Below are 17881 nucleotides of genomic sequence, written 5' to 3'. Positions count from 1 at the left end.
TGGGAAAAAAATGTATCCTGGCTTTATTTCCACAAAGGACCAACGGCAACCGCAAAAGGGAGCTGGCCTGAGGGAACCAGGACGCTGCTCCAGACAGGATCGGCTTTCTGGTTCCAACAGTGCAATTCCCCCCTCGAGCCCGAGAAACCGGGGGAGGCCCTGGGGAGGGAAACTCAAGGAAGATCCCAGGGAAGAAACTTCCCCTGCCTGAGCCCACATGCCAGGAAAACAAAGGTTCAACAGGACTGGTTCCTCAGGAAGAACAATAATGGGAAGAACGGCGAGAACCGCCCGGCCGTATCATGCAGTTTGGGAGGCAGGGAGATGGATACGGGATGGCGGTGTTACAGATGTGGGTGATAAACGAAGACTTGGAGGTAATCATCACGAGCTCTTATCTCTAAATCAAATTGCATTTTTGTAAAAGGCCTCACATTTACTTGGGAAAGGCCTCAAAGCTGAGCTGTCACGGCCTCTCTGGAAGGTCTCAGTCCAAGTCCCCTGCTCCCCAAAGTCCAATCTCACCTTCCCCTTGGGGCCAACTTTGGACTCTCCTGCTTGTTACCCTCTTAAGTCAAATGGTCGTTGAGTCCTATCACGTCCTCCTTTCCAGGCGACACTATTGCCCTAGTCAATTCTTCCCTCCCGTCTCCACTGCCAGGCCCGGTCCATCCCTTCCCTCCCGGCTTTTCGTGCCGGACTAGCCTTTGGACTGAAGGACCGCTTTGGCACTATTGTCTTCGGCCTGGCTAGGACGCGCTGAGCCTCGAGGTTCCGAACACACAGGAAACCAAACATCACGGTCCCCATGGTCCCTTCCAGGGTCCTCGACTCCCGCACACAGCCGAGCGTTATGATTTTGTAGTTCTCCCTCTCTTACCCCTCGCTGGGGTTAAAGGTACTGGACAGAGGGCTCTGTGGCCGCCTTTTCTACACATGATGGCTTCCAGCTCTCCCCCATACACCTGGCGCAGCGTGGGACACTCGGTTGGCTCTTAGCAAGCCAAGAGCAAGCATTCAGGCCTGTTGACTTGCCAATTGATGTGTTACGGTTTGGGGAATCTTGGACCTTTTTTTCTGAAATAATTAGGCTCTAAAGTTAGGAATTTGATAATATTGGCATAAACAGATGCATTTAAGGCGACTTGTCTTACCCTCTTAAAATTGTGGATAATTCTGGAACCTTCCCTAATTAAAAACTTGCAATTATAGGTAAATTTTTCAAATGGCATAGTACTATTCCTAGAGAGTTGAAATGTAATATCCCCTAAATTAATTTCACCTGTAACTGCGATGCAATCATGAGAAATTTTGCCACGAACTATTCCGCCATGGGATTTGATCAGTTTCTACATATCTATAGATAACTTAAGAACTTAACCAAGACTCCTTTCAATTGTAATTTTTAAAAGAAGTTTACATAATTCAGCTCTTTGGGTAGGGCTAAGTTAATTGCCTCCAAATATATTCTTGGTATTATAAAATAAAGTTTTCCTTGTTTATTTAAAAAATTCACTTCATTATATTTTAGTGAATTACTCTTTCACATCACTTGAATAAATTCTTTTGATCGTAATGTCCACAAATTAATATTCAAGACAGTATGCAGGACACAGTCGAGGAGGCTTCTCTTATATTTTAAAATATCACCTGGAATAAAATATTGGTGAACTAGTGGAAGGTGGAGGAGGTCTCCCCTTCCAGAAAATTCAGAGCTGCCCAGGATGACTGCCCAGGTGGACTGGTCCACACGGGCACGGCTGGGCGGGTACCTGCCAGCAGGGGCAGCCCTCTCTCCTGCCTCTTGTCCTCTGTTCAGTGGATACCGCCTTCTCTCTTGCTATCCTATCTGCAGCTCTCTGTCACCTCCCGCTAGCTGTCTATCTGGTCTTCTTACGTTAATCTTGCTCTTCTCACACCAGCTTCTCCTCTGCAGGGAGCAACGGGGAGGAGGCGTTAAGGACGCATCTCCAATCAGGGGGCAAACTCTGAATGACAGATCTTTGCCCTGCCATGGATGAAGAATGGGAGAGACTCATATAGGGGCCCCCAGAGACCCCTCTTTATTAAAGGCAGGTGACAGCGAGGTGTCACCTGGAGATGGTGTTTAGTTGCTTTCTCTGTCAAGTTTTATTCCTCACTTGGACAATTTTCCATGCGCAGTACCCGTCTCACTTGGAACTGAAGGTTAAGCGCACGTATTCAGGCCCAGGGCAGGAGAGGCCACGTGGAAGCGTGAAGGTGAGGGGCTTCAGAGCCAGCAGGGTACAACCGTCCCCCCAGGGCTTTCACAACAGAGAGGTTCCAGGGCCCCTCACCATCCAGACGCTGCCCCCAGCTCCTCGCTGCAGGGAACCCCTGGCCAAGAAGGGGCACTCTTCATCAGGGGTTAATGGTACAGAGAATACTAGATTTTTCTCATGTCTACCTATCTGAAATGGGGTCGTGACTTTTGACCCACGGTGTGTCACAGTTTACGTGGCTCAAATAATGGTGCGTCTCCCAGGGAGTGGCGAGGAGGTCAAAGCTAGTCAGAAGGACCCAGAGCCGCTCAGACGCGGCTTTGCGAGGAGGACGGAGGAGAAGGAGCCCCGCTGGACCTGAGAGCTGAGGGCAGGGGGCGCTGGCATTGTGTACGCCCACCGTCATCTGCCGGAGGCGGCCCAGCTCACCTTCCCGGTGCAGAGTCAGGTGGCTTCTCACTCTCACCTTCAGGTGCAATCACCCCATTTCACTCTCTGCCTCCATGCAGAGTGGTAAACCCGGGGGGAACAGGTGGAGATATGTAAGGATTTTCTCACAAATGGTATCTGGAAAGGGAATTTTCAGTCCTCAGGAGAAGTCAGTTTCACCAAACGTCCAAATTCAATCCCCTCTCTAATACCATCCTTTACTGTAACACAATGTTCTTCCTTTCTCCTCTTACGCATATCGTTAAGTTTCAGTTTAGCAGCAAATGAAGTTCTATATTTCAAGTTCCAGAATACACAGACATTTCCTTAAAAATCAGATGGGGTTTTAAGGAATTATATGAGTGACTGGACTGAGCCCCGTTCTAAAATTTCAAAGAAAAGAGTTTTCAGTTGTGTAGATATCAATGCGGTTACCCATACGACCAAGGCATCTGGTTTGAGTTTTGATGCTTGGAGCTCTGTGAGTGAGGAGTCCCGCCCTACCCCTTGCCAGCCCCAGGTCACGAATGCCAAGCATGGGACAAAATCTCCCCAGTCTCTGGGACAGTCCCAATGCGTGGTGATGGACATTGGGTGTCCAGCATTGACCCAACGGCACCCTACTGCATCCTGAGCATGTCTAGGATGCTTCCTTCCCACTGTCGACAAGACTCCCTATCTTAGTTGTCTGAAACTTTTATGGGTTCTAGAAGGTTTTTAACTACCAAGGGGTCTAGGCAGGGGTTGGTATTCAAAATGCTGAACAACACCCACGGCCAGGAGCTAACCAATCAGAAGAAATTTCAGCCGCACATAGGAACAGGATCCTGGGGCATTAGCCTTATTCAGACAAGACGTGAACTGGTCCATCGTGGGAAGACCTGGGGGTCTTGAGAGGAAGGTCTATGTGACCAGGATGGCATTTGAGGGGATAAGGTCAGGAGCTATCTACCATTTCGTACAGAGGTATTTAAATATTTTAATAAGTATACAGCTGCAATTGTACCTCCAGACTTAATGTTAATTGCAATCAACGGCTCATTGCAATCTGCCAGGACTATGGTGTTGAGAAGGACTCTGAAGTTATACCCAGGACACTGTTCAGTAGTCATTTCTGGCAAGGGTGGTGGGTGGGAACAAGAAGTTTCTGTGTTAGTGGCAGCTGAAGACGAGTGAGTCTGCGTGGGTGGCGGATGGCAAGCAAAGGCATGCCCACTGCCCATGTGCGGCCCTAGCAACAGCCCTGTTAGTATCGTAAGAAAGCATTCCGATAGTGCTGTGAGAGAGGATCCACCGGGAAAGTCCAGACACCGTTGTGGGTGGAGCAGTGCCCTCTGGAAATGGCTCTCCACCTGGAACCCCAGACTGTGGCCTCATGTGGCAATCGCGTTACTACAGGTGGGATTAGCTAAGGATCAGCAGGAACTCCTATTAGAATAAGGCACACCTGAAGTCCAACAAAAGCATCTCCGTAAGACACAGAGAGGATGCACTGAGATACAGAGAAGGTCAAGTGAAAACAGAGACTGGAGCTATGTCATCATAAGCCAAGGAACTCCAAGAGCCACCGGAAGCTGGAGGAGGCGGGAAGGATTCTGCTCGAGAGCTTCCGGAGGAAGCCTGGCCTGGCCGGCACCTGGGTTTCAGAGCGCAGGGCCTGCAGGGCCGCACCAGTAAATATCGGTTGTTTTAAGCCACTGAATTGGTGTGGCTTAGCATGGCAGCCCTGGGAAACTAAAACAGAAATATATTGCTAAGGGTGCAATTCAAGCTAGTAGGGAGATTTATGATGGGGGGGGGGGGATCCTAACACCTGTAACTCCCTCCTGCCCGCCTCTTAAGCACCTGTGGTGATAGCATAACGGACTTCCCTGGTACATCACGCCAGGGTCCTGGCACCCTGTGCCAGGGTGAGACCCCTCCCCTGGTGAACGGGCTGAGATCCTCCCCACCCCCACCTCCCTCAGCCCCCACTCTTCTCCAGGCACACACCCTGCAGCACGGCGGCGGTCCCTTGGTCAACATGGTGAGGAGGCGGCTTCGGAAGCGGACCTCCTTCTGCCAAGACCTTACAAACAGACACATCTGGGAGCAGGCTGACCTTGTGTTGCCCTTGAGAATCTGTCAGGATGCCGGCTGAGCCCACGGAAGATTTCAAACCGTCTCACATGGGCGATGGCCAAAATATTCTAGAGACGGCGACTCTGATTAAACCGCGTACCTGCAGTGTTAAACTCTCTGGCCAGTTGACTATCTGCAGATTGAAAATCTGTCCAAAGTGAACTCGGAAGTCTGCTCCGAGTGGCCGAACTTCGGTCCTGGACACCTCCTTGCCGTTGAAGATCACCTTCAAGTACACCGAGCGCCTCTTGACGTCTTCCCTTCGTAAGACCTCCACCCTGCGGAGCGAGATGTTCTCATTAAAAATGAGACTCAGGGCCCTGGCTGGTGTAGCTCAGTGGATTGAGCGTGGGCTGCGACCAAAGCATCGCAGGTTCGATTCCCAGTCAGGGCACATGCCTGGGTTGCAGGCCAGGTCCTCAGAGGGGGCTATGTGAGAGGCAACCACACATTGATTCTCTCCCTCTCTTTCTCTCTCCCTTCCCTTCTCTAAAAATAAATAAATAAAATCTTTAAAAAATGCAAAGTTTAAAAAAAAATGAGACTCAGCATGAAAGATGGTCAGATCAACCCCAAATTTCCCTTTTATAAAACGTGTGGTGTATGGCTGTCTGAGATATAGGGGTGTTGGTCAGAGACTCAGTTCTAAGAGGTCTTAACACAAGGAGAATGATTTTCCTTTTTCTTCTTTCTTTCCTTTTTACTGTATCTTAGCGAGATGATGGGTGTTAGCTGCACCACTTGTGGTCATCATGTCACCACATGTGTAAATGAAACCATTGCACTGCGAGCCTGACACTCACACAGTGACGCACGCCAATTATTTCTCAATGAAACTGGGAAAAAAACATGCCGTGTCATCACACGGTTTAAATATTCATGACAAAATTACGAGGCCTACTATTTATGGCTTCAAAATGGCTAATTTAGTGTTGGGGAATAGTTCACGGATGTTTGAATGCTATGGAGTTGAGACAGTACACGAAAATGCATGAGAAGCTGCGGTGTAAAAATAAACTATTACTATAGTAACAGAAGTTTGAAACTAAGCAGGTTGTAGGAAACCAGATATTGATATCCTAATTAACCACTGTCTCTTAATTACTCTGAAGATGGCTGACTTGACTGAATTCTCACTTCCTACGGTGGAATATTGACAGTTCCTTCTGGTCCCGATAGGCCTCTGCTGACTGGAGAATTCAGCTCAGATCTGGGGGTGTCAAAGATTTTAGTGGATCCCCTTTCTTAAATTACGATACGCTCTAACATGCGTCCGAGTCACCAGGAACCCTGCGAAAACACAGTTCTCTGGGCCCTGACTTGCAATTTCTGCTTTAGCTGGTCCCAGTGGGACCCCAAAATTTGCATTTCTAGCAAGTTCTCCCGTGACGTTGATGCTGCTGGTTCCGGGGCGACACTCGGAGAACCGTCTCTCCATGAAGCAGCAAAGAAATACATAGGAAACTTAAAATGTTTCAATTAAATGGAACTTTGAAGAGAGGATGAATATAGGACCTGTGTGTCCAGGAGTTTATTACATGCGTAGGTTTATATACATAAAGGGAAGCTTCTGATTGTTTCTGTGCCTGGAGCCACATGCTAACGACTAGAAATGTGTTTCTATCAGCTCTGGAGGGCAGGCTCCAGATGGCTCGGCTTGAATATTCACAGTTCCTCTGGAAGCTCTACAAGCTGAAATCAGGGGCTGAGGAGAGACCTGGGTGTCTGTGCCAGGGGGGTTGGGGAGGTACTAACAGTAGACAGAAAACATGCACTGAGGTTCGAGATAAAGGCTCCAAGTCAAAACCAAGTGCACAGCAACTGTGAAGTGCGCCCCCTAGAGTCAGCTTCACGTAACAGGCTCCTGGGAAGCCAGCAGGGATGCGTTCATTAATTAGGTAGGTGAACCACATGGAATCACCAAAATATGGACAAATACCAGCAATTTCACGTGGTTCAAGCAAATACACATTTACAGAGAGTAAATGAAGCTCCTGATTGTATGATGTTGGGCAGGAGATGGGCAGGAGATACGCACTCCACACAGCGCGTGGGGCCATGTGCGCATGTGCACGTGGAAGGCTGGGTGTCACCTGTCAACCTCACCTGGGACACTGGTCGTTGGGCGTCACGCTCCCCGCCAGGGTCAGCTCTGGGACCAGCGTGGGCTCCCCGGGCCTCCTCCTGCTCCGGGCTGCCCTCTCCCGCACCTGCTGCTCCAGCACCGCCCCACTGGGCGGCTCCGGAGGCACGGGCTTCACCGGACCCTCGCCAGGAAGTGGCTCCTCCCCCTCCTCCTCCGGATGTTCTTCCGCTGCATGTTTTTTTTTCTTTTTCTTGGCCCTCTGTTGGGTGAGAGGCAACCTTGTGTCAAACAGAAATGTCGTCACCTCATTATTTAAGAGCACAGTCTTCAGAATCAGACCTGGATGCAAACGCAGCTCCACCCCAGCCCGCTGTGCGCACTCAGACAGCTTACTGAGCCGCCTGACCGCTCCGTGCCTCTTGTTTTCTCAGCTACGAAATGAGGGAACTCCTTCTGTAACTCCTGGGAAACTCCTTCCAGGGCTGATGCAATGGGGTAATGCCCGCAACGCACTCATCACGGCGCCTGGCCCTTAAAAACACAAGCTCTTCATCTGATCGTGAATGTAGGTTCTGGAGCCAAGGACACGTCTTAAAACCAAGGGCGGGCTGTGAGCACAACCGGCACTGCAGGTCACCCTTGTCTGTTCCTCATTGGCCCTGGATGCCGTTTTGCAGGCCGTGTGTTCAAAGTGCCGTGGTTTCTCAGGGAGACCAGGAAGCGCCAGCGCCCTACGCTCAGTGGGATAATGCATGGGAAACGCTCGAGCAATTACTTGTTTCTTCACTCGGATAGCCACAAGGTGATACCACAGAGCTATCTGTGGAAGGAAACGGGCTCTGGTTTCAGCTAGCTCCGTGGCTTTTTACAGAAGCACATTCCTTAGCCAGTTTGCCCACTCATTCTTGTGTCCCTTAGCAAGGGGGCAAGGAGGGAAACAGAGCAGAGCCAGCAGGGGACCCCATCTGCTTGCCCCGTTTCCCTCCTTCTGTCACACTGCGAGCCCTGCAGACCCTCCCCTCCCCAAGGTCAGCCCCGTGCAGGGCCCACACCACTGTGTGCAAACCTGGGCTTTCTTCCAGGCTTTCCACTGCTGGTAGGCGGCCCTGTACTCCTCCATCCTCTGCTCGTGCTCCTCCGAGAGTTCTTCCAGCAATTCACTTACTTCAGCTTGAATTTCTGCTTCATATGCTTCTGCGTCAGCTTTCTGGTCCACTTTTTCCCTTTAAAATAATGTACAGTGCCTCGGTTACTTCTTGAAATTAAGTGATAGAGTAATACCAACAGCAAACGCCTGTCCTGGGCTTGCTTTGTGGCAGGTCCTCTCCTAAAAGCTCTGTACGGGTTAGCTCACAACCCACGATGCAGAGACTTACCTGTATTTTATACATGAGGAGACCGAGGCCCAGAGAGGCCAAGTAACTTGCCCGAGAACTCCACCACTAAGCGACAATGCCACTCTGGGTTAAACGGCCCAAGTGGCGTACTGACACAGTACCCATAAATTCTCCACCCACAACGCCAGGAATTTCACTGCGGTTGTTTCACTCTTCAGGTCTCTGCAGACTCACTCCCTTCATGTTGCCACCGAGTCCCTAAACCCACTTTTTGACTTTGGACTGACCATTTGAGTTTTTCTTTGATGTACCTGCTGACACTCCATGGGGAATTTGGCTCAACTCAAAGTCACGTTTGCCGAGATGTGCTCTGTAGAACAGTAATAGTTCTGGAAGATGCCCTACAATAAAGGCGCTGGGGCCAAATCAACCTGAGGTTACACAAGCGTGAGAGGTCCCTTGCTCACCTTGGCAGAGCCCTTTATATGTTCACGGCTGTGTGGCTCTCTGGGTGGGGGAGGGCCGGCATGCCTCCCAGCACAGCACAGCCGGTGCATCCCCCCAGCACTGGGAGCTGCGGCCACTCACTCATCGCCTGTGCTTATCTCCTAATGTGGTCAGGCCAGGTCGGTGTGGTCTGGCCTCTGCCAGCCCCTCATGCCTTTTAGACAAACTTAGTCAAGAGCCCAGAGCTGACAAATGTTTGCTCTGTACACATGTGGCCTGTGGTTGAACAGTGAGCAGTCCCCCAAAGCACAGAGGCTTACAGACTGTCTAGGAGTCTCTCTCGGAAATCACTTTGGAAGCACATGGTGCCTGACATTTATAAACATTGGGGAAATCAGGCTCAAATGTTTAGTTCCATCTCCGATACACAAGAAAGCATTCGCTTTGCCCCTTGTTATTCAGAAACATGAATAAGCTGGCGGGAATTTGGATACTTGTCCAGGAAAAAAAATGACACTGTATCTTGAGGTGGCTGATGAAGCGAGAATATGAACCAAGGGGCCTCCAGGCGGATTTGGGGGACAGCACTCACTAGGGGTAAGGGTCTCAAGTGTGACAGAAAGGAAGTCTGCAACCGGGAAGTGACCTTAAGAGTAAATTTCCTATACAGTTTGGTTTATCCTAAGCTTGGAAGGAAGGAAGGAAAGAAAAGCAATCTTGTAAATATTTATATTTTGGTTCACAGTTGGAGGTAGCCTGGGACATGGAATTTACGAGTAGAAACACTGGAATTTCTGGGCAACATCCACGGTTTCTGTGGCAGAAAGTATCTGAATTTGTTTTCCGTCAACTCACATTAAATGAGCAGACAGAAAGTGGCAGGTGCTCTGCTGGCGACCAGATATCTAATGGTGACAAGGCCCTGACCTCATAGAGCCCAGAATGACATTTATCCTGGACACTGTGGCATGTTTTCTCAGCCTTACGATGATTACAACCCCCCAAAATCACAATCTGCTGCTCTCTTTGGCTAAAGCACGGCCGCTTTCAAAGCAAAGCATCAGCCAATTGCCCATCCACACTTCTCGCTTTTTGTGTTGGTGCACAGCACAACACTTATTCAGAAGAAGCAACCAGGAAGGCACTGACACCAACAGAAACACACTTGAGTTGATGCCAGAACACGGTTTTGCTGTGACCACTATGCTCTTATTAATCACGTATCCGTGCCCAGTGACTGAGGCATCATTAGCATAAGCGCTATGAAAGCACCCTTCCTCCACACCGTGCCCAGGTTATTCCAAGTGGCTCAGAGACGGATGTGAAAGGCAGAGCTGTAAAGACTGTAGGAGACAATACAGAGCCCATACAGACTATCTACATGACTCGGGGGGAGTTTCCACAGCGGTACAAAATCACCAATCATAAAAGAAAGGAGTACTATATTCTTTTTAAAATGAAGAGTTTCAGCCCTGGCTGGCATAGCTCAGTGGACTGAGCACGGGCTGCGAACCAAAGCATCACAGGTTCGATTCCCAGTCAGGGCACATGCCTGGGTTGCAGGCCACGGCCCCCAGCAACCGCACATTGATGTTTCTCTGTCTCTCTCTTTCTCCTTCCCTTCCCTCTCTAAAAATAAATAAAATCTTTAAAAAAAAGTTTTAAAAAATCTTAAAAAATGAAGAGCTTCTATTCATCAAAAAGCAGCAAAACGAGAGTAAAAAGACAAGTTCAGACGGGAGCGGCTACCTGCATGCAGTCCACACCGTCTGCCTGGGTCTCGTGAACAGGGCATGTGCCGAACTCCAGCAAATTACGGAAAAGATACAAAGACAAACAATCCAGGTCAACAATCGACACGAGCCTTGAACAGACACTTCATAAAAGAGGAAATGAAGATGGCCAGTCCACATATGGGAAATAAATACTAGAAGATGCCACCCGCAGCCTGGCACCAGGTTCATGTCTGACGAGACCAGGTGGTGTGGGTGATGCAGGTGACATGGGCCCATGGCTCCCAGGTCGGAGTGTAGACCAGCCCGGCCACCCTGGGAAGACCTTAGGATGCCACGTGCAAATATCTGGCGAAGCGCCTCCCTTAGGGTGCAACCATTTCACTTCCAGGTATACTTCTGGAAAACTTAGGTGCGTGTCCCCTAAAAGACATGCATACTAACATGGCTGCAGAAGCGCTGTTTGCAACAGTTGAAAAATGGAGTCGACTCAAATGTTTGCCAACAGTAAAATGGACGCATTTTGTGATATTCATAGAAGGAAGGATTATAGAGCAAATACACTACAGCTATGCATCGTAAAGTAGGTGAATCTCATGTAGTGTTAATGAAAAAAACAGGAGTGTGTATTCACTGAAGAATACACAACATACTTTTGTTTATGGGAAAGCCAAACAATGCATGTTGCTGGGGATTATACACAGATGACAAATCTGTAAAGAGAAGCCAGGAAACGCTGGCCATAAAAGTCCAGAGAACGGCTACTTCCATGGTGAGGGGGACATCGTTGGGGTTGGAACGCGGGGGCTGCTGGGTACTGGTCTGCTCTGTTTTTCAACCTGGGAAGGAGTTTCACGGTCATTCATTAGTAAGTATTTTTTTTGTAATTATTTTTTGAACCATATCTATGTTTTATGCATTTTTCTCTATGCACGATATAACCCAATAAAACAATGTTTGAAAAAAGCCTACTTTCTCAAAACGAGTTTCAGGGGTGTATTTGTAAACCTCTGGAACTCTCGAAGGGACTTCATTTCCTTCCAAACTTTGATGATGGTCTTAAGCAATGTCCGATCTTTTTCTTGTTCCACGTCACGGAGTTTTCTTGTTTGCCTAGAAGATAAAGTACGTGGGTATATATAAATGTTAAAAAGTCATTTAGGTGTGTTTGCAAATTTGAAAAAATGAATAATGCTATAGTGATTATATATTTAATTTAAAAACTACAATATTTCCTATGCACCAGGAAACCGGAAATATGAACGCAAATTTGAAGACAATAGGATGCTGATCTATTGTGAGAGGTTATTTGACTTTGTTTTCGTTAGGTGAATCTGACTTCAACTTAGCTAAATTACCTTTAAGAATCATTGTTAATACGAAATACCCTTAAATCGCCTCCATCGACGCTATAAAAATAAAGGGCCAGTAAACGCAGTTCTCATGGACTCAGTTATTGTAAACATGGCAGGACACGTTGCTGTCCCAGTTAACAACACGTACACTCAAGTCTGGGTTAACACACATCACAGGCGCTCCCTCAGGAGACGAAGCACGTTACTAACCGCATGCCTTGGCGAGTTTTCAGAGCTAACTGGAATAACAGGATTTCTGGCCTTGTTGGAAGAGGCATTGTCGGAAAATGCTTCCATTTTCATTCCCATTATTTAAAGTGTTTGACAATGACCTAATGCCTTACTTTAAGTCCTCTCTATGAATGATGGCCCAATCCAGAACCCAAACGTACTCTGTTATGTCATTCATTCATTCATTCGACAATTTACTTTTTCTTGGGCAAGGACCAGGTGTCAAGCCAGGGGATTTGAAAGCGTCTAGGAGACAGGACGTGTCTCTGTCCTCAGGGACTTAGCTCAGGGGACAGACAAGCAACTCCTACATGCAATGTGAGACTGGCCTAAGAGAGTGTCTTGGGCAACTGGAGCGAGTGTTTCATGAATGAGCCCTTCCTGAACGCCAGGAGGAAGGCCTGAGTCTGGGGGTTGGGCTTGCGATGACTGAGTCTGGGGATGGCATAGAGAAGCCAGAGGGCTCGGTGTCTAATCATTCGACTGGTGGCTGTGGAGAAGGAAGAGGACAGAAGATGACAGCCTATCAGTGGGCATGTGGCCAAGATTCGGGACTCTCTGAAGACCTTAGAAGAGCAGGAAAGCAGTGAACCAGAGTAAGAAGCATTCCCCTTGATGAGCAGTAAAGCACGTGGCTAGGGGCAGATGTTGGAACCAGACTGCCCAGGTTTAAATCCCGGTTCCATCACTCACTAGCCGGGGTGTGCCTCTCCTGTCCACGTGGGCTGCACGTGTGTACCCAGGACAGCTGAGCACCGTCTCAGGTGTACTGGAGGTTTCTGTGCCACACAGCAAGCGTCCTCCCGCACCTGGAGTTTTAAATCCAACCTTGTTTCATCCGTATCGATCCAGGCAGATCTGATCCAGTCATTTCAACCGTGGTATAGACGTTCAGTGTGAGACTCCGGCAAATGTGTTCATCGCTATGGGGTTATTTCTACTTTCTGATTTTGTAAATGGTGCACAGGGCTCCTTGGGTTGCATGTGTCTGAAGGGGAAGCTCAGGGCCCTAGCTGAAGGGCATTTCAACACTCTTCCTGTCTATGGCCAGGCTACTCCCTGCAGTGGTGTCCTCAACAACATTTGTTTACACCAGCAGAGTGTGTGACTTACAACACCCTACACCCCCATTCTTTTGCTGGCTTTCAGATTTGGTGTTAACGTAATGGGTATAGCTCATTGCTTCTTTTGGCTTAATTTCACATGTATTCAGTGCATTCAGAAAAACTCTGAAGAAAAAAAGCTCTCAACAAGTACACATCAAACAGGAGAAAAAAAGCAGAAGTTATGATTACAGACTTGACTCACCGAATTTCAGATTTATACTCATTGATGGCTTTTTGGGTTATATCAATAGACTTTTGAGTTTTTGCTGGATCAAGGCCTGTCTGAACAGCATTTCTCAGAGCTTGGAGCTTGAAAGGACATGGACACAAGTTTTCCGTTAGTCACTCTCCTCCCTCCTGCAAGTTAAGTGCCCGCCAATAAAATGACCCACCCGCAGAATGACCCAGAGGACCCATCCTGTGAGTGGATGTCCAAGCGTCCACCTATCCCCAGGCCTTCACCAAAATGGTCTTTGACGAAGAGCTATTCCTTCTATTTTTAAAGAAAAAAAGAGGAATGCTAAAGAACATTGCATATCTGTCCTTGTTCTGTGGCTCAGGTAATCAAGCTGGTCATGAGAAACGTCACTTTTATGTGTGTATCTCAGGGACAAGGTTTCTTTCAAGGCTAAAAGTGGATCTTTCCGGGTGCTGGACATACAGTGATATTCTTGTGATGTGAAGAGATCATGAAATAATAGACTCATAAAAGGAGGTATCATGGAGTTATCTCCTTGTGGGGGCAGTAAGTTGAAAGTCAGGGTATAAGACTAAAATTGCCTATCATCAAAATTATCCATGAAAATTTCACAGGATAGTATACTTTGGAAACCAATCCAAAACAGACAGCAATTTCTTTGAGCATCAGTTCAAACAACTGACCTGTGTTGAGGTACCACCTTATGGGAGATTACATATAAAAACGAGAATGTCTCTAAGGACAGAGAGATTCTTAAGCCTTGAACAGTCTCAGCCTGGGAGATCACACAAGCAAGACACAGCCAAGAATCCTCCATCTAATACCCACTTCTGACAGGTGGGACTACTTGCACTGTGTGCACAAATCTTTTTCTTTAAGCCCGGTGTGTGCCGCTGAATTTGCACATGTTCAAGTGCATCGTCATACCCTTCCTTTGCCTCTAGGTATGACAGCACATCTCACATCCTAGAAGGAGGGACCATGTGAAAGAGGCACTGGAAGTATTTCCATTGTTTGGGTTCATCAGAACAACCAGCCCCACCAATAAGAAACACGGAAGAGTGTACCTTATCAGAAAGAAATTTTGCCTTGTTCCTCTGGCGTCTTGCAAGGTACTGGTCATATAACTGGGCCAGCTTGGCTGCCAAAACATGCTCTCGGCTAAAACAGGGATGATGAGTGAAGATTAACCCTGAAATATCAATGTCCAGTTGGAAATTCCCAGGAGGGTCTCCAGATCCAATCATATGTTGACTTCTGTGCACATATCGGACCGCCTGGCAGAGAGAGCAGAGCACATGGGAACACCGTTACAGCACTTACTAGGTAATGCGCTACCGAGCAATGGGAAGATGGTAGGATGCAAAATACCTCCTAAAGGTCAAGCCAGGAGAATGATGCTCTGTCCCCTCCTTCCTGGAGGTTTTAGGGGCCTGCTCTTTTCTGACTACTTGAAAGGTAACATGAAAGACATGAGAAAGAAAACTCTTGTCATCTTGTTTCCAGAGTCTTTCAGATTTTTTTCTCTCCCAGCTCAGTCCTAATCTTTGTCCTACAGACTAGACTGTTGCTTGGGTTTTATGGCTGGTGAGCTTGACGTTCTTTTAATTAACAAGAGAAGCATTGGTTCTGGCCCAAATTGTTCATTACTGGGGTCATAGTTATACTCTTCAGGTACAAAGTGACAGCGGAAGAGGGAGATGGAGCAGCTGAGTGTGCAGAAAACAGGAATGGAAGTTTCCACTGGGACTCTCCTGGATGGCTTGGAGTAGAGCATGTCAGACAAATCTCTCTGTTGTTATTGCATAAACCCTTCGAGATATGCCACATCGATCACTTCGGCTTTTGTGGGAATCTAGGTTTTGAGTTGCGAGGTCCAAGGTGGAGAGACCTTTCTGATTTTGTGCCTTTGTTTGTAGGTGTATATGGACTGTGATCGGGACTGTGGGTTTTGAGGCACATCACGCAATCCTCCCTTTTAGCAGAATGGAGCTTTTGGAAGCTACTTATGTTATCCGGAAAATGATATTATAGGATTACGTGACATAAATGTATTATTTATAAGTTACGAGGGTAAATGGAAGTTGTACAAACTCTAGTGAGAACTGAAGCATCTAGCCTTCGGAATTATGGGTAATGTTCACCTAATCTCTTCGTTTAATCCCTCTTCGTGGCATCTTGGGAAGATGCTGAATGGGGCCAGAAGCCTTGGATTGCAGCTCTGGCTCCAACTTGAACTTGCTCTGGAGCCTTGTCAGGCCTCCACACGGCCCGAGCCTCTGCTTCCTCCTCAGCAGAAATGGGCCGCTGAGGACAAGTTTCCTGTTAGCACTTCACAGACCACGAGGCATCATCTCCTCACTCACACGGACCATCTCATTTGTCCCACAGGGCCAGATGGCTGTCTGCAGTGCAGCGGGCCTGTCTTCAAGCAGCCATCGAGTCAGAGAGGACTGAGATCTGGTCCTTGTCACAGGAGGTGGGAAGGATGAGGCCTGGGGTCTGCAGAGGGAGGCTGGGATCTCGGAAGAGGGGACCCCAGAATCCTATGATCGTAAGATTCTCACGTTGTCCCCTATCAGACTAAGACCAGAAAAGAGAGGTCCAGGTTGTGTGTGTGTGTGTGTGTGTGTGTATGTATATACATGTATGTATGTACAGAAATGTACTCATACTGGTTATACAGTGTGATCTGCTTTGCAGTTACTAGTAGTCTTCGAAATAGCACTGGTATTTGCCTTTACAGCAAAGCATATACACGTGGGTCTTTCTTTACCAGTAAATGTGTCATGACTTGTGTTGTTGGCTGATTTGTACTGGTAAGAACATACGAGTTTATTTATTTTTTAGCTCTTTAATTTCATACTTTGTCTTCCCCCTAGACTAGTAGACTATTAATGTATAATTAGGACTCATGATTTTCTCCAAGACTTCAACAGAGTGTATCTTGCATTAATATTAACTAAATGGAAAATTTCCTCCTATAAAATAGCACTGAGTCTGTCTTTCATGAGAAGACTGGCCGATTTTTTGTTTTAAAAAAAGTCCTGTGAACTGGGGTGTGTGCACAAACACGGCAGGCTCGAACAGGAAAGGGCCGACCGTGTCTCGGTCCCCTCTGAAAGACGCCGGATTGAATCTCCATGTGGATTTATGGGGCAGGAAGACCACCCGACATGGGTAACATTCTCCCCTCATTTTGTACATTACGAAAGCCATGGTTCTGGTCATTCAAGTCCTTACCCTTAAGATGGCAACAGGAAGGCCCGTTTTTTCTCTTTTACTCCAGTAAATGTATTCAATTATAACTGCATTCATGTTAGAAGTTTTTAATCTGCCTGTGGTCACCATGTATCTTACGATCACGCAGACTACTGGGATTGCTTAAAACATTCCCACCTCACAGAGACAAAACCAAACAGCACCCTCCCGCATTGCTTCACGCTTGCTGGGTCTCGCCCTGACTCTCCTTTCTCCCCGGGGTAACGCAGTCACTCCGGGTGCGGCTCCCAGTTCCATCTGGTGCTCTTCCTGGTGAGTGAGTACCGTTGGCAGCATCATGGTAATTACTTGAAATGTTACCTGGCCACTTTTATTTTGTGTCTCCTTCCCTAAATTAGCACTAGCCCATGTTCAGACAACTCTTGGCGGCCTCTGCCTTAAACTCGGCTCAACCAAGTAAAAACAGCTTCCAGGACTCTTGGCCGTCATTGGGGAAGACTGCTCAAAGGACCTGACTCTTCCCATTGGGGAGAGAGACCCCCTGGTGTTCTTGTTATATCTGTTTATACATGTGGATTGAGACGTATCATGAAAACAGTAGCTGCAATTTCTCCCAAGAGTAGATATCATTTATAGGGCACATAATTTTAATTTTGAAACCAATCTAATTCTTCAGTCTTTCAGTGGAAATGGGAAACCAAAACTGTCAGAGACGGTGCCTATGAATCATCCACTGACATTCTCAGCATGTGCGGAGATGCGTGCCAATGGAGGAAAACAGTTAAAGGTGTGCGGAAAAAGAATAATCGTTGGTGGGATTCGAATACTACAAGTTTTCATATTTTCCCGGGAAAACAGTAGCAACAGGGTCTGAATCCAGCCCAGAGCCTGCGGTGGATTCCACAGCCATTGTTTGGGTTTTTCCTGGGGACCTTTCTCATTCTCCATCTCCTGGCCATGTCTCCGGGGCATGAGGGGGAGGTGGGCGTATGTCCAACTTACAGCTGGCCAGTCTGTCCTTGGTGTTAGTGATGTGAACCCGGGAGGGAAATAGGATGCTTCTCCTCTGGGGTTGCTAAGCCTAGGTTATGAAAGGTCATGCCTCCTAACACACGGAGGATTCTGGCCTCCCTGCAGTAGGAGAGAACGAAGCCAGTCCACTCAAGAAGACCCAGAGAAAAGAGACATGGATGGAGACCTGCTAGCACTGAGTCCCTGGTCCCAGGACCTGAGGCCCTGGCTCCTAAAGGCCCTCCTTGGATTCAGTGATTCACCCCCAGACCCCTACATTTGTAAGCAGATTTGAAAAGAGGAGGCTCCTATACATGCACCCCCAGAAATGCCGTGCTGACCCCTAACCGCAGCACCTGTA

The 17881-nt window shown here is 47.9% G+C and overlaps 1 protein-coding gene across 5 annotated transcripts in view; it reads right to left on the bottom strand.

Moving 5' to 3' along the window:
• Positions 1–17881, bottom strand: part of CC2D2A (coiled-coil and C2 domain containing 2A) — a 92555-nt gene that overhangs the window by 43853 nt on the left and 30821 nt on the right. For all 5 annotated transcript variants that reach the window (XM_036018850.1, XM_036018873.1, XM_036018862.1 and 2 more), the window contains exons 12-17: positions 14355–14564; positions 13291–13397; positions 11369–11509; positions 7946–8102; positions 6900–7138; positions 4894–5071 (exon numbers count right to left, since the gene is read on the bottom strand). In XM_036018850.1, the coding sequence (XP_035874743.1) occupies positions 4894–5071; positions 6900–7138; positions 7946–8102; positions 11369–11509; positions 13291–13397; positions 14355–14564 (1032 nt within the window). The remainder of the gene's footprint in view (positions 1–4893; positions 5072–6899; positions 7139–7945; positions 8103–11368; positions 11510–13290; positions 13398–14354; positions 14565–17881) is intronic.

This window comes from Phyllostomus discolor, chromosome 1 (assembly GCF_004126475.2).
Source record: "Phyllostomus discolor isolate MPI-MPIP mPhyDis1 chromosome 1, mPhyDis1.pri.v3, whole genome shotgun sequence".
In the NCBI taxonomy this organism is placed as follows: domain Eukaryota; kingdom Metazoa; phylum Chordata; class Mammalia; order Chiroptera; family Phyllostomidae; genus Phyllostomus; species Phyllostomus discolor.
Note: the sequence above shows the minus strand (reverse complement) of the source record. Positions and strands in the feature narration are given on the sequence as shown.